This window comes from Miniopterus schreibersii (assembly GCF_964146895.1).
Source record: "Miniopterus schreibersii genome assembly, chromosome: 13".
Classification (NCBI taxonomy): domain Eukaryota; kingdom Metazoa; phylum Chordata; class Mammalia; order Chiroptera; family Miniopteridae; genus Miniopterus; species Miniopterus schreibersii.
The window spans coordinates 41,864,674-41,888,452 of NC_138113.1; the positions used below are offsets into that span (position 1 = coordinate 41,864,674).

Sequence of the window (23,779 nt, forward strand, 5' to 3'; positions counted from 1 at the left end):
TGATTCAGCAGGTATGGCATAGGGCCCAAGAATTTGCATTTCTAACAAGTTCCTGGATGGGGAGGGCTGGTGTGGGGGGTGCACTTTGAGAACCATGACAATAGCATGACCCAAAAAGATGAGGCCACAGATATCAGGCACCTCGGCAAGGCCAGAGGGGCCACTGTCGGAAGGCAGGTGGATTTCATTTAGCCCCTCAAATCCTATCTGACATGCTCCTACATGCCCTCTTTCTAGGGCACCCTGAGATTTGGTTTCTTCTGTGGACACATGGTGCTCAGATTGGCTGAAGCTCCACATATGACCCCAGAATTTTGACTGTTTCTCAAAGAGAGAAAGGGCATGTACTTTCTTCTTCTTCTTTTTTTTTTTTTTTTTTTAAATATATCTTTATTGATTTCAGAGAGAGGAAAGGAGAGGGAGAGAGAGAGATAGAAACATCAATGATGAGAGAGTCATTGATCGGCTGCAGCCCACAACCCGGGCATGTGCCCTGACCAGGAATCGAACCCTGATCGCCGGGATCCTAGGTCTACGCTTAACCGCTGAGCCAAGCCCGGCCGGGCAGGGCATGTACTTTCAAAAGCTTTGTTTATGGGGATATTTCTGTTCAGTGCAATGAACCCACAATCTAGAGGGTACAAGCAGCAAAAGGGAGGGCTCTGATGGGGCCCAGGTGCAGAGGCGGGATTCACTGTAGGGCAGGACAGAAAGAGCCTGCAGGTAGGATCTCCTCATTTCCCTGGGCAAGCAACACGTCCCAGCTCAGGACAAAGAGGAGCTTTATTTATCATTGGATTTTAATGGAATAACTTAAAATTAATGACAGGAAAAAAAAATGAAAGAAAAAATTAAGTCTAGACTTTGTTACAAAATCAGTGCAGTGATGTAAGGAGAGAAGATAAAACCAGAACTATATTCCCTGAGGTCAGGACATCTTTGTCTCCATAAGGCCTGAAGAAGGGAGCATAATTGTGCAGTAAATATTTTTAATTGACTTACGATGAATTTTTTTTTTTTTATTGATAACCCAATTTGAAAACCTCACAAGATTTCCGTGAGACCGGCAGGGCCAGCATCAATGTCCCTCTTTTACAGCTGGGGAAACTAAGGTTCAGGGTGACCTCGGGTGGTCTATGGACCTCAGTTTGCTCTCTGTGGTTACAGCCTGATGGTGTTCAGAGATATATGGGTGGATCTCCGACCCCTGCTCTGTAGCATTCTGGGCTCTCTGGCCACATCCCACTGAAGGCTCTTTGGGACATGATCATGATCGTGAAGGAAGCCAGGGGTTCAGTCTATGGGAAGCCCTACCTTCACAGATGACTCCATACCTGCTGAATCAGTAAGGCCAGCTGCCTATTAAGGAGCCTTTGGGGTGATTCTGATGCATGTTTGAGAACTATTTCGCTATTGAAGTATTAATTTGTTTTTGGGTCAGAGAGGAACCACAGGAGTGGCTCCTGGTTGAGTATCAACAGGTCGACCAGTCATTTGATTCAGCTTCCTGTCTAGTGCAGGGATCCTTTTTATAACACTTTTGGCAGCTGGACATCTAGGTAGTGTCCAAGTAGCTTGAGACAACCCAAGGGGGCGAAACTCAGGGTGGGTGCTCCCACCACTCTAAGTTCTTCCCTGAATTTAGCCAGCACCTGGCTCTCTGGAGCTTCTGCTCCTTGGTTTTCTTTCTGCATCCTGTGGTTACACGGGGCGAATCTGGCCCCCTGTGACATGACCGTCCTTCCCTCACAACTCTCCAACATACCAAATAACCCCGGCTTCTCTAGCTATTCTTTAAATTACAAGGTTGCCAGACGCTCTTCCACCCTGACTGCCCCTCCACCCTGGAAGTAACCCTATCTGTAGGGATTTCATCCCTCTGGTGTGGTCTCACCTCACACACTAGGGAGAGCTCATGGTATCATGCTCCTATGAAGCTGGGGAGAATTCCTGACAGGTGTGGCCTCCCCATTACCTCACACTGAGGCAAAGCAGGCTTTCTTCTTTTCCCGGGGTGTTCTTGCTCACTCCTGATTACACCCCTGGGCTCTGGTATCATGACCCTCATTAGAGTTACTGTCCCCTTGGTTTTCTTCCAAACACTAGGTTCAAGACTCCCCATTTGCTCCCTTGGGACAGTAGGTGCCCTTAAAGCAAGCTCAACCTCCTGCACTTGAATAGAGACACATGATGGGGGGAAGTAGGCGGGTGAGTGGGGACCCAGGACACCACTGGGGTTACTGGTCACCTGTGTCCGGAGCAACACACTCGCATTTGTAGGTGGTGATGGAGTCAGGCTTGAAGTCCATGTTGATGGGGTAGTACTTGAAGGCACCAATCATCTTCTTGATGGCATCGTAGATGAAGATGAAGCTGATGAGTGTGGAGAAGCCCTCCTCAGTGAAGCGGGTGATATACTTGATAATAAAGCTGGCATCTGTGGCCACCAAGATAAGGCACTGGATGGCTGAGTGCAGGCCAATCCAGAGACGGAACTCCATGTAGTCCAGGCCATTGCCTCTGGAAAGCAGAGGAAAGTGGGGGGGGGGGGCCTCCAGCCCAGGGCTCTGGGCTGTGCTTGGCTCCCCAGACCCTGAATGGTTCATGTGCCTCTCCTGTGGCACAGGTGCCCTCCTAGGAACTGCAAGAGGACTGGAGACAAGGAAAATCCTGGGTGGGATTGTCTGGTCTTTGAGAATTCTGAGGAAGGATCTCATGGGGGTGGCAGGAAGGTGCTAAGACATCTCAGTTCTCACAATTTGGTAACAAATACCCAGAGTGAAAAATAAATAAAAAACCACCAAGGAATTTTGGACTAACAGCTGGGGCAGGCCTTAGAAATGGCCTCATGTTGCAGATGAGGTAGCTGAGCCTGGAGTGGTGACAGGAGCTGCTGGGTCAGAATGTAGCCTTCTGACTTCCAGCTCAAGACTTTTCATGCACTGCACTGACTTCCAAGTCATCGTTGCTCACAGGCAGAGCGGTGTGAATTCTCTCCTCTCATCTTTCCTGGAGGTCTCCCTATTAGCTATGCTGATATGCACTAAGATGGCCTAAAGGCAGGTAGCTAGAGGGGGTCAGAGGGACCACCTGACAGTCCTCTGCATAGGTAAAAACAGCTTTGGACCTCCTCGCCCTTGCCTCCCCTTTGGGGTTATCCACCCCCCCTCCCCAGCCTCAGCAGACTGCCCCAAGTATGAGAACAGGCACTGGGGGGCAACCAAGAAACACCTACTTGCTAAAGTCAAAGAGGAGCTTCTCGAAGATGAGGATGGGCCCTGTGCTGCTCAGGATGATGAGAGGTTGTCCCGAGAAAAGGCAGAACAAGGAGCCGGCCATGGCAGTGCCCAGGAAGCTCTCCATCACTCCCTGGGGGCACAAGGAATGTGAGGCTCCGTGGAGTCAGGATAAGGGGTCTCTTGGCACAAATGGAACACACCTGTCTCACCAGGGGCCCAGACCACAGTGCTTGTCCTTTATCCCAGGCCCTCTACTTCCCAAATTCTGTTCCCCATCTCCTACTCCACAACCCCCCACAATCACCAACATCATTCTCTCTAATTCCATTTGGGTAAAGGTCCTGTGTGACTTCCTTATGGTACCCTAAGGCCTAGAAAACAGGACTGCCAATGATTCTACTTGTCCCCATGCCCATCCTACTCCCAGAGGACAACCCATTTATCTACCCAATCATTTAGTCATTCAAGCAGCTATTAGGAGCTTTGGAGGTTAGACCATTCATTCATTCAAAATTCATTAAGTGCCTACTATATATCAGGCAATGGGCTAGATATTGGGGACCCATCAGTAAACAAGATAATATATTTTCAGTCTAGTAGGAGATACAGACGAATAAACAGGCAATTTCCATATAGTAGAGTTTCTCAACCTCAGCACTACTGACATTTCAAGCTAGATAGTTCTTTGTTGTGGGGGGCTATGGTGTGCATAGCAGGATGTTTTGCAGCATCCCTTGCCTCTACCCACAAGATGCCAGGAGCACCCCCTCCCAGTTATGACAACCCAAATTATCTCTAAATATTGCCCAATGTCTCCTGGGGGGGTGTGTCAAAATAATCCCTTGTTGAGAACCACTGCTAAGGAGTGTGATAAGTTGGGATACGGTCAGGGTGCCATAGGAGCACACAGTAGGGATAAAGGGGAGGTCAGGAAGGCCTTTCCAGAGGTAGATATGTGGAAGTTGATATCCAAAAATTGAGCAAGGAATTGACCAGGGAAAAAGGGTAAGTGGAGTGATGAGAGTGTCCCAGGAAGAGGGAACAGTGTTTATAAAGGCTGGACATGAAGGGAGCATGCCTTGAAGAACTGAAAGATGATGAGGATTGATGGAAAACAATGCGGACTGAGCGAGGAGCACAGGAATCTGAGAAAGGGAACGCTGGTGTGAGAGGCAAGTAGGACCATGTTATGAGGGCCCCTCGGGGAAGCTGGATTTATGAGTCGATACGTGGACAGCTGGGCGAACCATGGTGTCACTTGCTGTGCTGGGGGAACAGCAGGTCTGGGGGAGGATAATGGATGCAGTGGGTGCTCTGTGAGTTGGAGGATCCCAAGGGGCAGCTGTATGGACATGCCCAGAGGCAGCTGGTTACTGGACCTGCAGCTCAGGAGAGCGGTGTGGGCTGGAGATAGGTGTTCATCTCAGTTGTATCTGGGAAAATGGGTCTTCACCTGAATGTTCTGAGCTTTCTAATGGTTCTCTCTTGAGGGCCCCTTCAGAGAAGACCCTGTTCAGAGCTCAAGCTAGTGTCTGCTGGGCGGATTTTCCCCAGGGAGGCCTGTGTTGTTGTCATGGTAATAGTTTACCGTCTTTCTAAATGTCTTAACTCCAAGCTAAGAATTTAAGGTTTTTGTTTTTTAAATGTGAGAAGGCCAAAATTAGCAACTCATTAATTATGCTGATTAAGTTCATTCAAGCATCGGTGTGAAAAGTATCAGATAGAGCAGATGATTCCCCTTCAAAGTTTGATCTATTTACATAGTCCTTAAATTTGGTCTTTAGTAACATGATTTAGCCTTAGGTCTTTTAATAATGTTGGCCTGTTACTAGTTTTTGAAGGGTAAAGTATTATTTAAAGTGATGGTCTGAACCTGGATGACAAGAAACCCTAGACTGGATTTGGGGATTAAGGGACGAAGCTCCTTACTGCCACCCAGTGGCAGCAGATTTTACCGCGGTTTGCACTCACGTCCCCAGGCGCACACACCTGATAATTGTCAGTAGCATCCCCCAGAAGCCCGCCGAAGGTGATCGCGTTGGTGACGCAGCCGAGGTAGATGAATAGGACGGCCGAGATGGACTGAATGTGGAAGCCGTCGGAGAAGTCACTTAGGAACCAGGGCAGCTTCCTCTTGACATCCAGGCACAGGCCACCGAAGAACCTGCTTAAGACAGGCCCAAGTGCTGCTTTCTCACCACAGACACTAGTGCAGGGGCAGGGCTATTAACAAGAGTCTGCAGTCTGGGGTGAGGAAGGGAACTTGGCTAGGAAGGGATGGGGGCAAAGATCTTTCCACCAGAACGTTTAAGACCAGGGAAGAATTCTCTCAAGACTGAAAGTTTGTGGTTGGTGCCATCTCCACTGTGAGGGGTGGTCACAGACAGCCTGGATGGGAGAGGGAGAGGGAGAAGGAATGTGCCCTGGGGTAGACCTAACATTCCATGGGGAGTGGAAATCTTGGGGTCCACAGACAGCAGTTCTCCTCAGGTTCCTGATCATCTGAAGGGCACCTGTGCTTGGTAAACACAGATGTGTCCAAATTTAGGAGACAGAGACATCCAAATTATAACACTGATTCATTGTGTCTTCCCAAAAGGTATCTTGGAACCTTAACCTCTGGTACTTGGGAATGTGACCTTATTTGGAAATAAGGTCTTTGTAGATGTAGTGAAGTTAAGGTCGTTAGGGTGGGCCAGAATTCGATATGACTGGTGTCCTCATAAGAAGGGGGAAATGCCATGTCAAGATGGAAACACAGGGAGACCACCACGTGAGATGGGAGTGGTGCAGCTGCAAGCCAGGGAACACCAGGGTTGACGGCACCACCAGAAGCTAGGAAGACGCGAGGAAGAGTCTCCCCAGTCTCAGAGAGCACAGGCCTGCTGACATTCTGATTTGGAACTTCTAGCTTCCAGAACTGTGAGAGAATAAATTGCTGTTGTTTAAGCCACCTAGTATGTGATACTTACTTATGGCAGCCTTAGAAAACTAATAGAGATAAAAAGGGTGTCTAGAGAAAAGTTTGGGTTCCTTCACTCCTGTGCTGGGTCCCACTTCCCCTCTCCTACGGGAACCCTTTTGCTGGAGGCAGGAGGGGCTTTGAGGGTGTGAGGAAGGAAAGAGTGCAATGGCCAGACCCCGTGGCGCAGAGTGGGCGCTGCAGGAATGGGGGGGGAAGGTTCCTACAGGGTGGGTGGGAAGGGGACAAGTCTAGAGGACGCTGGCGTCACTGTCAGGCCTGGGCTGGGCACCTTCCTGTCCAGATAAGCTCTTCCCCGACTTCATGCTTGGCCGGCATCTCTCTGTCATCCCCGCTGCTCCCTCCGCCGACCCCACCACCGCCACTGCCACCTCCAGGGCCACCTCTTGCAGCCGCACCGCCTCCCTCCACAGAGCCGTTCATCTGGCCTAGCTCGGCCAGGGAGAACACGGATTTCCTGGAAGAAGAAGAAGGATATGGGACAGTGTAGCCCCCAATCCTGGGAAGGACTCAGCCCCTCCAGGACTGTCCCCAGAACACCTCTTCTCCAATAAAAATGATAAAATATCTTTAAATATAGAGAAAAATGCAGAAAATGATAGAACAGTACCCACACACAGGTCACCCAGATTTTATAGATGTTCAAATTCAGTATATTTGCCTCAGATTTTTTAAAGAGAGAAATAGAATGAAACTGGGGAGTTAAAGGTAAACCCATGTATGCTGACAGCTTCCTTTTAAACCCCCCCAAAAGAAAAGAAACAGCCAGACTTGAAGTTTCCTTTGTACCACTCCCCCCCTTGCCACCCCTCCATTCACATGCTCACCTCTTGTCTGCAGAGGGCACCTTCTTGGGGGGCTCGATTCGGATATTTGGGTCCCATTCTCCAGGGGGAAGGACGATGACCTCATCCAGAAACTCATCGATCCCAGCGATCAGATCCTCCCGATTGCGGGCTTTATAGGCCACATCACTGAAGAGCTGACAGTGAAGAGGGAGAGGGAGGTCAGCTCCGGCCTATGTCCCCTTGTTACCCATCTCCCGGGAGCACACCAAACAGTCTCAAAGAAAATCACTTTGAACCGTTGCTCCCGCTGCCAATTTGCTCAGATTTTGAAATGAGAGCATTAGGCCAGCAGGCGAAATATGGCCCACTGGGAAACAGCAGCCTTGGGGGCAGATGGCCACTCTTGGGCCTGAAGGCCAAGTCTCCTTGCTCCAGCTGTTGGACTTTGGTTGAGTGACGACCTTTCTGCTTTCAGTTTTGCATGGAGCATGCTCATTAGAAAACCTGTGCAGAGCCCAGTCCTAGAAGCTCAGCTATTTCCAGTCTGTTTATAACTTCCTAGCCCTGCATCTTTGGAGGGTCAGGTTGCCTCATTCCACGCTGTCTCCAGAGTGTTCTCTGACTTACAGATCTGATTGGATCATGCCCATGTTTGACGTCCTCTAGGCGCCCCATCACCCCAGGAACAGAGTATGAACTCTCTGCTCTACCCACAGGCTCCGCATGGTCTCTGACTCACCTCTCTGTGTCACCTCCTGCTCTCCAAGCTCTCACGCTGAGCCTGCATTGAACCACTTCCATCAGCTTCTCTTCTCCGAACCTTGCCCCCGTTCCCTTTGTCTGGAACGCCTGCCTCCCAGGCTCGGCCTGCCTCCTGCTCATGGTCGCTTTAAGGCCCCCGATGTATGAAGCCTGCCCTGACTTCCTGAGTTATATAGGTCTGTCTCCCCCACTCGGCTGACACTCCTAAAGGCAGGGACTATTCCCTCATCCTTGTATCCTCAGCACCTACACAGAGCCTGGCACACAGTAGGTACTCAAATGTGCCTGTTGGGTAAATGAGAGAAGGCACAGGGCTTGGTCAGGAGCCATGACATCAGGAGTACATTTCTCGTTCCCACTCACATCGTCTACCATGAGGGTGGCAATGGCACGGCCGATTTCATTGTAGGACTTTGCCCTTCCAGAAGGTCCCAGAAGTATGAACAGAAATCTGCAAAGATGAAGGGGGGGGAGCAGGGACGTGGGAAGGAAAACCAGAAGAAGGCGAAGAGGAGTCTGGCTCTGAACAGTGTCCATTCTTAACTTTTTAACTGGCTGTAAACTTGTCCCTCCCTCTTTTGACTCCCTTGTTTGCTTTGGAGAGACATTTCCTCTCCACGTCACTAGCTGCCCCCCCCCCACCCCCCGCCCAGCATCCGCACTGCGCTCTGGTGTCCCACCCAATAGCACCTCCCAGCTGCTGGCTCCTGCTTTAGAATGATTATTTAAAACAAACTTTTTAAAACTCCTCCCCAGTCAGAAGATTTCCCTCCCCAGCCCATTCCCTCACTGCCCCATGTTTTAGGAGTGTCTCCACCAGCACCGTGTGCTGACAGTGTGGACAGCCAGTCTCAGGGGGCAGGACTCGGGGCAGATTTCAATGGCCCTCACCTGGTGGGGACGGGCACCTCGGTCACGCCTCCCAGCATGGCCGACTGGATGAGGCGCACGAAGGCGATGAAGGGCTGGTCCAGGAAGTCCACCTCCCCCACGAGCACGTTGGAGGCCTCTGAGTCCTTGGGGATCTTCTTCATGAATTTGTTTTTCCGCTGGTCAAGAGGGAAGGCAAGGTGCCCGGGGTTACTCACATGCGGGGTTTCAGCTCTCACTCCCTCAGCCCCTCAGGCTGCTGTGGAGGACTAACCCGAAAAGGTTCTCCCAGAAATCAAGGGCCTGAAAGAAAGAACCACTCTCCCACTCTGCAGATGAGGAGCCTCGAAGCTTGTTAACGCCCTGTGTAGAGGGGAAGGAACAGCAATGACTCGATCCCTAAGACATTCCTTGAGGGGTAAAAACTTTGCTCAGATGAAACGTGAGCTGAGGGGTGAGAGAAGAGAGCCCCAGGCTTGCTGGATGTCAGGTCTGATCCCCAGCGTCTGTGGCTCAAGCAGAGGGGGTCTTGGCTCTTACACTGTAGCTTCCTCTCTGCCCATCCCTCCCTCTCTGCCTTCACCTTAGGTGACCTTGGAAGGGATGGGTTCCCTTCTGATGTCCAGGGTGATGCACTTTATGTTCTCTTTGCCACCTGCTTCCTGGCTGACAGGGACCCCTAGACCATGCCTCCAATCTGCGGGAGACTTCCAGGCCCCCAAGTCACCCCCAGGGGATCTCCCAGGAAGCCCATAGCTTCTGAGACTTTACAACTTAGACTGCCCAGGTGCCCTCTGGCCAGTGTCTGTTCAGGGCAGGAAAGTCAGATAGATAGAGCAAGTGCGGTCTGGCAGGAGAGGTGCTGGAGACAAGTCATCATCCCAAACTTATTCCCACTATCTGCATTTATGACGTCATTGCTAGGGTAAGACACTGACTCCTACTGAGTTATCTTCTACAATGAAATGCCCCAGGGATGGCCACACACAAGCTCACATCTTAGGATGCACTCATTTTTCAGATTGTTTTCCCTCTGGGCAGCAAGGGGATGGGCAAGGGACAGAGATAACTTTGTAGAGACGGTGGACAGGGAACATCTGGGAGGGCAGGGCTGGTGAAAGTCCACAGTGACCAACAAAGGACGAAAGGGCCCAGAAGGTGGAGGTGAGTGCTTCAGAGAGACCCTATGGAAGCCACAAGTTTGCCACCCATTCCTCCCTGGTCCTCTCCTGTGGGCACAGAAATGTCTGTTTCCCACAAGCTCCATTTCCCTGATTGACTAGTGGTGGACACGATACACACTGGGCTGGGTGGCCTACCAGCATGAGAAAAGGCACCCTTAAAACATCTTAAATCCAATCAAATCTTTAAAATCTAATTAAACATTAAAACTCTCTGCAACCACCCAGGCAACAGTCCCAAGGGCCCAGACACAGTGAGAACAAGTAAGGGCAGGAGTTAACGGGAAGGCCAGAGTCCCCACCACTCAGAAAGTCCCTTTGTTCCAGCACAATCAGCTGGATCATAAGCAGCATTCTTCAGGATGGGGGGCTTGGTGTGCCAAGGCAGCCGATGCTCCCTGCCCGTTCTGTGCCCACAAGCATCAGGTGGTTAGCAGATCCAGGGGATAGGAGGAGAGGAGGGGTGGCAGGAATGCCCCAGAGAACAAGTCTTTGACATCAACGAGGCTTTGGGGCAGCCCAACAGCACACTCATAATCCAGGAGAGGGCAGGAGCTGAAACAGGGCCGTGGTCCTCCCTTGCAGGTGGTGACACGTTTGGTAAGAAGAGTGGTGACATCCCAGAAATGGGCCATGAGGCTGTTCTTGTCACCCTGGTTTGACCACAGTTGGCCAGGGCCTTGCCGACCCCACTTCCTGAACCCATGGGGAGTCTGGTCCAGTTCTGTTGAGTGACTGCACACAAATGTACTGTCTGAATCCACCCTCTGCTCACTGGGAACCCGCCAGACTGCCCGGGGTGGGCAGGAGCCATGAAGAAAAAGCCTGCAGAGCAAACGCCTCTGGGCTTGAACCTAAAGAGCACCTACTGGCGGACAGACTGCTGTTCCCACAACAAGCCGCTGCGGCTGCTGCAAATACTGAGAAGCAGCATCACCTGGTCAGTTAGAAGAGCTGGACGGTGGATGCTGGGCTCCAATCCCTACATCAAGGCAGCACTGCCTGGGGAAAGTGACAGCTCGAATTCTTATTACCACTTAGACATTTGTTAAAATAGGCCGTGAATGACTTTGACTAGGCAATCTTACTCACCAGGGCCCCACTGTCTGTGCGCTTGACTGTACTAAAGTGAGGATCTTCTCTAAATACCATCCCAGAATACTCGTTGCTAAGTCACTTCCAAATTAAGGGCTCTAGGCAGACTGCCTGGGTCAAATCTTGGTTCTGCCATCTTTGAGCAGCATGAACTTGGGCACGTTAACTGCTATAGGGCTCAATGTTCTCGGTAGATTGGAGCTGATAGTAGTACGTTCATGATGCACAGAAGACGCTGGCATGGTGTGATGTGTGCAGTGTGTGGGTTTTAAATGTTGGTAGATGCTGTTATTGTTATTTTATTATTTGGCCACCAAAGGGCCCTCGGGACACTGATGTGAGGGACTGCTTTTGTTTTGCCTGCCACCAAACTTGGGGTGCCTTGAAGGCCAGGCCCTCACCCAAGCTCCTGAGGAGTCCTCACCAAATTTCAGGTCTCTTTCATCACCTTTCTTCCTACTCCTGAGGGCACAAGCAAGGGGACCATGAGCTCTCCTGCCCTTGAGGTGTGCAGGGGTTGGGATTGACGGGGGCTTTTCTGGGCTTCCCTAAAGGGAACAGTCACAGGGTTCTCGGGCTGTGGGTCTTAGAACATGGACTCAACCTGTTTGTAGGATTCTGATCTCATCAAGAGATTTGAGCCAAGCTGGTGGGAGACAGGAACTGGCTTTATCCTTGGGCAGTTCACTTGATTCATTACCACCCTTGTCCCCACAGGGAGGCCCCATTGCCAGTCTCTACCAGCCCAAATTCCTACTCCATCTTTAAAGGTACTTGTGTGTCATACAGGAGGTGAAACTCTGCGTGCTGGTCTTCTCTCTCCAACAAATCTCAAGCTGGCACTTTACCCAATCATGCTTCTCTGCCCCCCACCCATCCCAGGAGCCTGGCACAGAGCCTGGGGATTAGTCAACACCCAAGTGACAGAGAGAGCAGAGTCACCAGGCAGCCCAGAGCCTCCCCTGCCCCCACACACGTCCTTCTTGGGGACTCCTGCTCCTTCATGAGAGTGGAGTCCTGCCCATAGGAGCTCCCTGCCAACGAAACCAAAGGCTCCCTCCTGCCCTGGCCCTTCACTGCAGTCCAGTGCTGGGGCTTTACTACCTGGTCAGGGTTTGGGGTGCGAGAAATATCATTCATGCTTCTGCTCTGGGAGTGACCTAGGAGAGAAAAAAGAAGGTCCATCAGGGGAAGCCACCTCTCACAGGTCCTTTCTCCCTGGCCCCTACACATGCTTCAACTGTCTTCATAAGCAAAAGAAGAGCCCCCCTTCCCTAGGCCTGCAGCCCCCTGAGCTAGCCTCCTCTCTCTTTTCTTCCCTTCAATGGCAGGTCTCTTAGAAGAGGCGCCAGGCCCCAGGTGCTACTTCTCCCTTCTCCTGTATCTGCTGTATTCTCATCTCTACCCTCACCCCCTTTTCCAGGGCAGGGACCACCTTCCCGGGCAGAGACCAAGATGTCTGGTCTGTGCCAGATTTTGGGGGTGGAGAGGGACACAGACATGCTATCAGGTGAGGTCCCAGGTGTCGCTCAGCTGGGACTTTGTTGGAGAGAGAAGGCGAGTTTCACCTCGGTCCTCCATGAGTCTTTAAAGATGGCCAGGGGTTTGGGCTGGCAGAGGGAGGGGAGGTGGGTTTCCTGTGGGGAGGACAGTGGTGGTGACTTATTTGAACTGCCGATAGTTCCTCCCTTTGGTTAAGGCAGGAGAAGGTCAGCCAGATCCAGCGGGCATTCTCAGGCCTGTTACTTCTTGGCTTCCTGCAGCCTGGGTGTCCCCTCACTTCCAGGACCTGCTCCCTTGGCTCCCCTCCTCTTATTTCCTCCTGGGATCCTCTCCTGCTCGGCTCTCCTGAGGGTCTTGTTTTGCCTTCATCTCCTCCAGAGACTTCAGCCCCTCTATTTTGGTCAATCACACCACTCCTGTCGCTTCCACGGCCACATCTGGGCTGAGGATGCCCAGGTGGGGTCTCCAGTCCAGACCTCTCTCCTGAGCTCCAGACTCCTCTGGCACCTCAAACTCAACACACTGGGAAACGAAACTCAATGTCTTCTACCAAATAACTCCCCCCACAGACTCTACTCCACCCAGTGCCCCCTCCCTCCCATCCACTGGCAGTCAGAGCAGAGATCAGCTCCCCCTTCTTCCTCCCCCCACCCCCATCATCAGCTCCCACCTTAACCTTCCCTCTCCGTTCTTGCTCTCACAGCCGCAAGGCCGGCCCAGTGTCTTGCTTCCAATCGCCTCCCCTTCTAGTTTATTCTTTCTCAAAGAAAAATCTGATCATGGTCTGCCCCTGCTTAAAACTTCTCAGGGGTCCCCACTACCATCAAAATAAAGGCTGGGCCTTTTTGCAGGGCACAGAGGCCCCTTCAATGGGGCCCTCTTTCCTGCAGGCCCTACAGTCGTGGTGACAGAACCACTGTGTTTCCCTGAACACACAGCACCCTCCACAGTGTCTTCCCTTCACCTGTGGCTTGTCTCCTTTGCTCCTTCCTGGAAAACTCCTGTTCTCCAAGACTCAGGCGAGTGACCCTCCTCACTGAGCTTCCCCAGGTGCCACCTCGGTATGGGGCAGCTGCACACGTGCTATAATCACTTATTTATGCCTTTTATCCGGTCCCCACCACTGCAGCAGGGCACAGGGGCGCCTCTTACACAGCAGCTGAAGACATTCGCTGCCTGCTGGCTGCTGTCCCCTGACACCCCTACATGGAATAACCAGGTCCAGGGGTGGGCTAAGGGCCCAGGGACACGAAGAGCAGAGAAAAAAGCTTGTGGCAAACTGCAGCAGAGGCCTGGGGCAGGGCCACAGCTCCTCCCGAATCACCCCTCAGGTCTGGTAGGGGCCCAGCCCTGGGCTGTGCTTGTTCATAGCTTGGCATTTTAGTAAAAGTGTTGAAAAGAAAATAGGACTGCTCTTTTCACATTGTCTTTTCATTTTCCAAGTTCCCTCTTTTCTTTGCCTCTCAGCTCACCTGTCCCGTACATCGCTGATGAACTGCCTAGAAAAGCCTTGTCTGCGACCAGGCACCTCACAAGCCCCCTCCCCATTCCTGGCACCCAGGGGGATGTGACCACTAGCGTTTCATTGTCACCGTGACACGAGACTGTCACCCAGTGATGGGAACACTCTCTATCCCAGGGGGAAGTTACCTCACCTGCTTTTAATTCTGTTTCTAGGAAGGCTGCTTACCAAAAACAGGGCTAATAGCAATTTGATGAAAACCAAGGTATAGACTAAGATACAAATGCCTAGCACATAGGATTGGGTGTTGATTATGTCAGGACTTGACTTAGAGCTGCATTTTTGGGAATAATTATATAGAAAATTACAGTAGTAAGTTAGGCTCTACGAGCAGGCCGGGTTTCAGGTGAAAGTTAGTTTTCCTGGTGCCTGTCCTGAGAATTCTAGACAGATCCTGGGCTTTGTCTCCTCCGCCTTTGAAAGACTATGAAAGACAACGTCCCACAGCTGCCACAGCCAGGAGGAGGCTGTCACGAAGAAGCAGTGGCACAGCGGCAGAGAGCACACTCACACAGACGGCCGTAACTTATGCTTTGCTGCATCCTCAGGTCCTCGGTGGAGTGGCGCAGGCTGGGGCCGGCTGTGGGGCTCCGGGCCGGGCTTCGACCTGGAAGGAGGAAGAGAGGGGTTTGCCCTGGCAGCCTGGCTGGACTGGTGCAGCCTCTCCCATAAGGTGGTTGGTCCACAACGTGTCATCATCTCACCTAGACAAAGCTGGGCTACAAGACTTGTCTCTTCTCCTTCCAGGAAAAAGGGTGGTTTTGGTTGTTTTGTTTTTTGCTCTTGTTCTGGGGCCTTTTTTTTTAAAGCAAGTTTATAGTCTGAACAAGATTAAATATTTGTACTGTTGAAAGTGAGATAGATAACCAATTGATTAAATAGGCACAAGTGTTGTAGATGGCCTGGTTCCATCCCCGATTGCACCACTGACTAGCTGTGTGGCCTTAGGCAAGTAACTTAACTTCTCTGTGCCCAAGGCTCCTCATTTGTAAAATGGGGATGGTGAGAACAGTCCCTAGCCACAAGGTTATTGTGGGGATAAAGTGAGTTACGCTTCAGTGATGGAGCACGGTAGGTGCCCCATGTGTGTCTGCTGTTATGATATGCTAAACACCCTCCCATTTCAAACAGTTCACATAAAGAAATTCCTCAAGGCTCTTTATTTAGCAACTTTGCTCTGATTACTGCATTTATCCGCAGGTCCAGCGAGGCTAGTGTCTGGGCATTTCAACTCTGGGATATCAAGAGCGGAGGGTGACAGGTTTGAGATGTGTGAATGGAACAAACCCCCCCTCACCTTTCTGCCGGGGCTCTTGGCTCTTCTTGGGGATTCAGTGGGAAAAACTTCAAGCCCTTGCCATCTCTATGGCATTTTGCAACCCTGAGTGCACATGACAATCTCCTGGGGAACTTTCTAAACTCCCTGCTCCCGGGCCACACCCCAGACCAACTGAGTACAACTCTCCAGGGTGGATTGCAAGGCACAGCCCAGGCTGAGAATCAACTCTCTTCCTAGAAATGGTTCTGCTCTGGTGGTAGGGACAACACTGGGGTGTGGCTGGGGTCCCTACAGCCCACTAGAGGAGGCTAAGGAATCCCCAGAACCTCAGAATCTCTCCAGGATTGTGAAGTTCAGGAAGCTTCCAAGTTGCCAAGACTCGCCGGTCACTGACATGGGCTCACCGGGGCACCAGGGCCTGACACCAGCACCAACACCCCCCCACCCCGTGCCCAAGGCCCACCAGTGTACAGCCCAACTCACCGGTGGAGGAGGAGACCGACTTGCCAATGTCCACCAAGGAGCGGTGGATGGGCTTCTTGGTCTGGTGACGGTGTTTCCTCAGGAGGACATAGCTGACCCTCTCCCGGAGCTCGGGCCGCAGGAGGCCGTCCTCGATTTGCTTCTCAATGACGTCATCTAAGCAGGAAACAAACACGCCTCCTCCGTGTGGGACAGAATGACAAGGAGTGTGGGGGTCTTCATTTCATCTGTTATTTGTGGGATTAAAAGTGATCTAAAGGAGGGAGGCGATGTGGAAATAGTCCTGGTTTTACTACCAACGGTTGAAACTTGAGCAAATCAGGGACCTTCAGCCTTCTCAGAGTAAAAGAGTGTGTGCATGTCCCTGGGTGTGCATGTGTACACACGCATGTGGGTGCGTGTGTATGTGTGTAAAATTCTCTGCTCTATCGGTTCTATTGTCAAAAGTAAATGAAATCAGCCCTGGCCGGTGTGGCTGTTGGTTGAGTGTCATCCTGTGCACCAAAAGGCCGCCAGCTGGTACCCCGGTCAGGGCACATGCCGGGGTTGTGGGCTTGATCCCTGGTAGGCAGCGGGCAGGAGGCAGCCGATGGATGTCTCTCCCTCTCTCTCTTCCTCTCCCTTCCTCTCTCTCTCTAAAAAATCAAGTAAAAAAAGCAAGTGAGCTCATACACATGGAATACCCTAAGATGCACAAAAGTACTGTGTTAAATGTTTTAGTCCTAACATGAATTCTCTTTAGGAAAGTATTTTGGGCAGAATACTTCTGGCAAAATTGAATGGGCTAGAACAAAATTCACAAAAAGTTTTAGGGGTGATGAGGCAAGCCACCCCCCTCCCTTTGCCACTCCACTAAATGAGAGCTAATTTCCTGAAGATGGATGGTGATCCGTTTACCCAGCCGTGGCGACAGGTATCTGTGACCACACTAGGAAGCCCTTCTCCCTTTTGCTACATCGCTGGAGGCATTTCAGAGGATGATCTTTTTTTCTTTGGAGCTCCACGCGGGACTGAAACTTGGAGCCACTGTGAAGCTGCCCTGGGAGCATCAGACCCACAGTCTGGTCTCTGCAGAATCAGGCCGGTGTCAGAGGTGAGGATGTCACATGGACTGAGGGTGAGCAGGAGGTTGGAGGGGGAAGAGCTGCCCTGGGTTGGGGGACCTCAGCAGTCCCTGCCTCACCTATGATCTGTGGTAAGGAGCAGCTGTCCAAATCGAGCAACACCGTTCCCGTCTGCAGGCAGGTCCGGAGCTCGAAGAGGCTGTGCAGGGACAGTGTGGCCACATGGGGCTTGCTCCAGCGTTCGCCTCCTTCCTCCACCTTTTCTTCAAACTTTATCCACCTGGAAGGGGTAAGGATGGGGCTCAGCAGGGTCAGTGTCCTCAGGAGGAGCCCCTAGCTGGGTGTCCTCAGGAGAGGGTGTTGGCCTGCAAGTGACTCTATGCATGATATCCGGCATTCATTGGTTCTAGACTCACAGGTGGAGGATCTCTCAGGGATCCCCTCACTCTGTGCCTCATTCCTCCTGGTGCTGTCCTGCTCAGGGCAAAGTGGCATCCAGAGAATGACCATAAGTGGGTACCGGGGATTTCAGCTGAGGGGTGGGAATGTTTGAAGTTGGATTTGGTGATGGTTGCACAACTTAGCACATTTACTAAAAATCAGTTAACTGTACACTTAAAATGAGGGAACAAAGCTGTTAAACTTTCAACTGGAAACTGGTTATCTGGGGCCAGTCACACTTGTGCTCAGTGGTTGCTGGGAGCAGGGAAAACATTTACTGATGGGTTCTACTACTGCAAGGCCTGAGGTTTCCAAGCATCCACTCTGTATTTGTGTCCTGAAAGTTCAGGTTAAAAATCCAAATGTCGTCTGGGGAAGGAAATAAATTAAACCACGAATGTGTAGGGATTTGTCATTTCTAGAAGCCTTGAAATCACAGTCTGGGTGGAGCAGGCCGAGTGGGAAGGCCGTAGGGAGGTAGCACCTGCCTGCACCTTCCTGCAGGGGGCAGCACCTGACCGTCTGGAGAGCTGCCCAGAGAGCAAGTCAGGTAGCTCAGCTTTGAAAACTGTCAGCCCCAAGTTATGGGGAGCTTCAAGCTATTCCAATCGAAATCCCAAGGGAGTATTTGTGGAGCATGACTATCTAATTCTAAAATTTCTTTGAAAAAGGTAATGTCTGAAAAGGGAGAAGAATGGAGGTGGACATGTTTCTAGTAGATATAAAACTTGCTGAAAAGCTTCAGTCATTAAAACAATGTGGTTCCAGTCCAGATACAAAGGGACAAGAGTCCAGAAACAGACCTGGACCCCCGTAGGCATGTGGGTTTTGATGGAGGAGCTGTTTAAAAGATGATCTACCTAAAAATAAAAAAGTTATTTATATTTATATATTTTTTTTATCTTAATTCTTTTATTTATATTTATTATTTATACATTTTTAAAGTTATTTATATTTATATTCTCACCTATTTCTCACCAAACACAATATTAAATACCACATGGATTAAAGTCTAAACATAAAAATAAATCTATAATGGAGTATTACTGAGCTTTAAAAAGGAAGGAAATTCTGGTACATGCTACAGCCCAGATGAAACTTGAAGACACTGTGCTGGCTGAAATAAGCCAGCCAGTCATAAAAGACAAATACTGTCCGATTCCACCTGCATGAGGGACCTAGAGTGGTCAAATTCATAGAGAAAGTAGAATGGCGGATGCCAGGGGCTGAAGCAAGGGGGGAGGGGGGTCCTGTTTAATGGGTACAGGGGTTCAGTACTGCAAGATGAAAAGAGTTCTGGAGATGGATGGCGGCGACGGTTACACAGCAATGCGATGTACTTCTTCCCGCTGAACTGTGAACCGGCGGATGGTTACAATGTGAAAGTTTATGTTATGTATATTTTACCACAATTTAAATAAATAAATAAATAATTTTAAATCTATAAACAAAAATGTAAATATACTGGAAGAGAACACAGGAGAGTATTCTTATGTTCTTGGTGTGGGGAAAGACTTTCTTAACAAAATATAAAACCATAAAAAAATGAACAGATTTTGCTACCTAAAAATAAACTCAGTTAAAACTTCTATATAACCAAATGAGACAAATGAAGATCAAAGAAATACAACATACTGGGAAAATACTGGCAGCGAACAGGGCATGAAAGGACTGATATTTATAATAGAACAAAGCTCCTTCCCATCAATGAGAAAACCACAAATGACACAACTGAGAAGTGAGCAGTTGTAAAAGGAATAAAAATGGCCAATAAACATGAAAAGATGCTCAAGGTTACTGGTAATCGAGGACATTTAAATTGTGGCAAATGAAATAATCTTTAACTTCTCATATTGGCAAAAATTAAAAAGACTAACATCTTCCTGTGCTGCTGAAAATAGGGGGTGGGAGGTGAGCACTCAATTACTGGATGTATGTAAATAGTATATGGATATACACAGTGTATGTATGTATGTATATAGCATATGTATGTATATAGCATATGTATGTATGTAGTGTGTGTATGTATGCATTACACTGTAGGTATGTATTATATACTGCACATATGGATATAGCATATGGATATATATATATAGAGAGAGTATGTATGTGTGCATATACTGTGTATATGTATACACTATATGTAGTATGTTTACACTGGCTGCACAGCCTTCTTGGTGCCAGGAATCAGGCAGCCTCTTTCACCATTTAGTGTGCAGTTTTTGACCCAGTGGTTCCATTTCTGGGAGATTATCACAGGAATATCAGTACACATCTGCACACAGTAATATGTATACCAGGATGTTTACTACTGCTTGGCCTGCAAGGGTGAAGAGCTGGAAATCACCAGTTTTTAGTAGAGTCATGGTCACATCCATGCCCTATGTCCATGCTACAAAATACCCCTTAGGGGGTGAAAGTCTGAGGATGAACTCTGCATACTAACAGGAGAGACAATACCACCCTGTGTTTGTGCTCGTGTACCTGAAAATTTTGGAAGGACAAACTTTGGAAGAAATTTCAGCAGAAATTTTGGAAGGCTATCTGACAAATGGTTAACAATGGTTACTGCTGAGGCTAGGACTGGGTTTGCTGGTGGGGGAGGATTGCAGAGATTTTCACTCTACTCCGGTTAATTAGAGCCTGTGGAGTTAGATGACCAGTTTTGAACCCCAGCTCCATTATTTACCAGCTGTGGACCATGGGCAAGTTACTTAATCTCTCATTACCTTTGTTTTCTCAGGAATAATAATAGTAGATGGCAATTAGAGTAGTGCCTGGCACATACTGCACACTGTTAGTGTTAGCAATGACTGTAAAAGCAAAGAATATTGCTTTCATAATTTTAGAAACAACGAAAATAAGAAGTTAAAGGCATTCAAAGCTCTCCCAACCAGAAGACACCATGGTTGATATTTCGATGACTACCGTTGTAGATCGCTGTGTGCATGAAGGCACATGTGCACACTTGTGCACAACCAATTTTACATTATTGACACCATAGAGCATACTATCTAATGGACATGCTGTCATGCTTATTAAATTCATATCATTTTAAAGGCTCTTTAGTATTCCATTGTATGAAAGGACCATAATTGATATGAATTATCCTCACTTGGTGAGCATTTATTTAGATATTTCTAATTATTCTGCATTATAAACAAAGCTGATTTGAGTACCCTTGGCCCCTTCCCAATAATTTCCTTAGGATCCACTCTCAGGGGTGAAATTGTTATGTCGGCACATTTCTAAGTGTATGGCATACATTGCCAAATTGTTCTCCAGAAATTGTGGCTATTTACACTTCCACCAGCGCCCAGGCGACCTCACACTTCTCTGAAGTCTCTCCAACTCTAGTGTTTCCATTCTTTTTTTACCTTCGTTCAGCTGGTAACTGAAAAATCACATCACATTTGCATTCTTTTGGATACTAGTGGGGTTGAACCTCGTTTCCTTTCCCAGATTCCCTCTTTACACAATTGTGTGAGTACTTTGCATCATTAATGTTTAACATCCTGATTCAATACCTTTATTTGAGATCAGTTAATAGGGCACCTGGCAGGGCCTTGGGGGCTTGAATGGACACAGGATGGGGAGGTTTGATCAGAGGAGACCTTGCAGGTGAAGACCTAAAACACCAAGGGCTGGAGCTGGGACCACACAAATGCTTGCCTCGGAGACTCACCCAAGTGTCGCTGGCTTTTTAAATGGGGAGATCTATTTGGGGAAACACCATTTAAATGGTGGTAGATCCAAGGTTGTATGATACCAATACAAAGTTCTTCTAAAAGCTATAATAACATAAGGGTTTTCAAGGAAGAGATGAAGGACAAGCCCCGGGCAGCTGTCTCCGTGACATCCCCTTCAGCTTCCTGTCTGCCCAAACGCACCTCCACCTGGAAGGAGGGGTGAGAGCGCCTCCTCTTGGAAACATCCTCTGTTGACTTCAGATAGCAAGGACAGTCGGTCCTCTCCGTCTGCCAGGACTTCAACTATTTATACTGTGTTAGGCACCTACAAAAATTAGCTCTACACACAAACAGACAAGAAAACCAACCCACCCGAGCACTCCGCAGAAAAGCAAGTTACCTACTCCCATGCTCAGGGTGATGCCAGAACTAGATTTCTGCTGCTGGCATCTCTAACCTGATTTCCAAAAATTCACGTGACAACTTCAAAAATACTTGAGAAGTTCACTAGGAACACCTCTCCAGTTCTCCTTGCAACTATTTTGGGAATCAAGATGTTGAAACAGCAAGCCTGTGACCTGCAACTCAATTGGGGGGGGGGTTCTTTTTCTTTTTTCTAAAACCAAAATTTTATTCTCTAGTTTGAAAAGGAGGGTAAGCAGTGGTTTTATTTAGTTCCAGAGAATGTCAATTTTGTGTTTTTAATGGCTATAGCTAGAAACAGAGCTCACTTTCACGTTGAGTGGAACATGGAAACACAGAGGACCCAAGACCTGCAACAGTGATTTTCAACTCTGGCTGCCTGTTAGAATTTCCTGGAGGGATTTTAAAAATACTGATGCCTGGATGGTTGGCCCGTCCGGAGGGGGGCCTGGCCATGGAAGCTCCTAGTCTATTTGTGCGCTGGGGTTGAGGAACCCATTCTCTGTAATTCATATAGAGCAGTGTGACCAGGGATAGTTGGACCTGCCTGGGATCCCAATGCAGGCAGGCCGCTCGGTGCACATGTGTCTCATTCTCTTTACACAGGAGGGGACATGGCCCCTTTCCCTTAGAATGGCTCTGACACCACTGGGTGAAAGAGAGGAAGTGGAAATCCAGAGCCTCTTTCCTAGTGTGGCCATGCTATGCTTTCGTTTCTTAATGTGCATACAGATCACCTGGGGGTCTTGTTAAACTGCATATTCTGATTTAGCAGGCCCGGGATGGGTCCGAGATTCTGCATTTCTAACAAGCACCCAGGCGTGTTGATGCTCCTGATCGGCAGGTCACCTTTGAGGATCATAGGTCTATACAGTAGAACGTCCTCTCTCTTCTTTGTTTTCCAGATCCAATCCCTTCTTTCTCCATCACCTAGCAAGAGTGTCACTTCCTCTAAAAGTCTCTCCCAGTTATCCTTCTTAGTTCTCCTATAACAAACACCTGGGACAGGGTTTTGACTCTTAAGCACGCAACAGTATCACTGAAAGTCTTGTGAAAATACAGATTACTGGACCCCACCCCAGAGTTTCTGATTTTATAGGTCTGGAGTGAAGGGGAGAGAGTGTCGAGAATGTAGACATTTCTAGCAAGTTCCCAGGTGCTGCTGCTGCTGCTCCAGGGACCACACTTTAAGAACCACTATCCTGGACCCTGGCCGAGTGGCTCAGTTGGTTGGAGCACACCAAAAGGTGACAGGTTTGATTCCCAGTCAGGGCACATACCTAGGCTGTGTGTTTGATCCCTGGCCGGGGCACATATAAGAGGCAACCGATCAATGTTTCTCTCTCACATCAATGTTTCTCTCTCTCTCTCAAATCAATAAAAGCATATCTGGAGGATTAACAAATAATAATAATAAAGAACCATTATCCTGGGACGATGATTCTTAAACTTGGTTGCACACAAACATACCTAAAATGCTTTTAAAGTCTCTAAGTCTAGGTCATATCATAGATCAGTTTATATCAGAATATCTGGATGGGCCCCAGGCACCTCTGCTATGGGCTATTCTAGGTAAAATCCCTGACTTCTGGGGCCCAGAGGCTATGATCACAATTGTAGTCAATTGTGTTTTCCCATTGTTTGGTACATACAGATGGTCCCTGGCTTACAATAGTTCGATTTTCAATTTTTAAATTTCACAATGATGTGAAAGTGATAGGCATTCACTAGAAACCATACTTGGAATTTTTAGTTTTGCCGTTTTCCCAGGCTGGTGATGCTCCCCCGTCAATGCTCTCACGATACGGGGAGCAGCGAGCCTCGGCTCCCACCGAGTCATGCGGTCGCCAGGGTAAACAACCAGTTTACTGTGTACTGTGTTGCCAGCATCCTTTGGATATTGTGTTTTGTGTTTTCACAGCCCATCATGTCCACCAAGTGCCCATCTGTGTGTCTGCTTCTGGTGAGAAGAGGAAGGCACGTGCTCTTGAGATGACACTAAGGAAACTGCCCAGCTGCAGGCGTGTAGCGTTCTCAGCACATTAGGGTAGGTAGGCTCAGCCGTGATGCTCTGCAGGTTAGATGTGTTAAATGAACTTCCCACTTACAATATTCTCAGTTTATGATGGATTTATTGGGACTTAACCCCATGGTAAGTTGAGGGGCATCTGTACTTGCTTCCCCAGATAGACATCAAGCTACTTGAGGACAGGGACTGTTCCTTCTCTGCTGTCCCATAGAGTCCCCTGCCCCGAGCAGACCTCATTAAATGCTTGTGCCCTCCTGCAGGAGGGTAGCAAGGCCTCACTGATCACTTTGGGTGAGGTCTGGCTCTGAGGAAATGACTGAGAAAAAGAGAGCCCAACAACTGTGCGGTTTAAGTGTGATTTAAAATGCTCAATGATCTAAGCAGTGATGGTCATAGTCAAGACCACGGTCAACATCACAGGCACACAC

At 49.1% G+C, this 23,779-nt stretch overlaps 1 protein-coding gene across 2 annotated transcripts in view; it reads right to left on the reverse strand.

Moving 5' to 3' along the window:
* The window catches only part of SLC4A5 (solute carrier family 4 member 5), an 81,684-nt gene that overhangs the window by 26,698 nt on the left and 31,207 nt on the right, over positions 1-23,779 (reverse strand). For both annotated transcript variants that reach the window (XM_081156379.1, XM_081156378.1), the window contains 11 exons: positions 16,889-17,049; positions 15,706-15,861; positions 14,455-14,550; positions 12,023-12,078; positions 8,664-8,821; positions 8,136-8,223; positions 7,050-7,204; positions 6,494-6,679; positions 5,229-5,403; positions 3,236-3,369; positions 2,249-2,520 (listed from right to left, as the gene is read on the reverse strand). In XM_081156379.1, the coding sequence (XP_081012505.1) occupies positions 2,249-2,520; positions 3,236-3,369; positions 5,229-5,403; positions 6,494-6,679; positions 7,050-7,204; positions 8,136-8,223; positions 8,664-8,821; positions 12,023-12,078; positions 14,455-14,550; positions 15,706-15,861; positions 16,889-17,049 (1,637 nt within the window). The remainder of the gene's footprint in view (positions 1-2,248; positions 2,521-3,235; positions 3,370-5,228; positions 5,404-6,493; positions 6,680-7,049; positions 7,205-8,135; positions 8,224-8,663; positions 8,822-12,022; positions 12,079-14,454; positions 14,551-15,705; positions 15,862-16,888; positions 17,050-23,779) is intronic.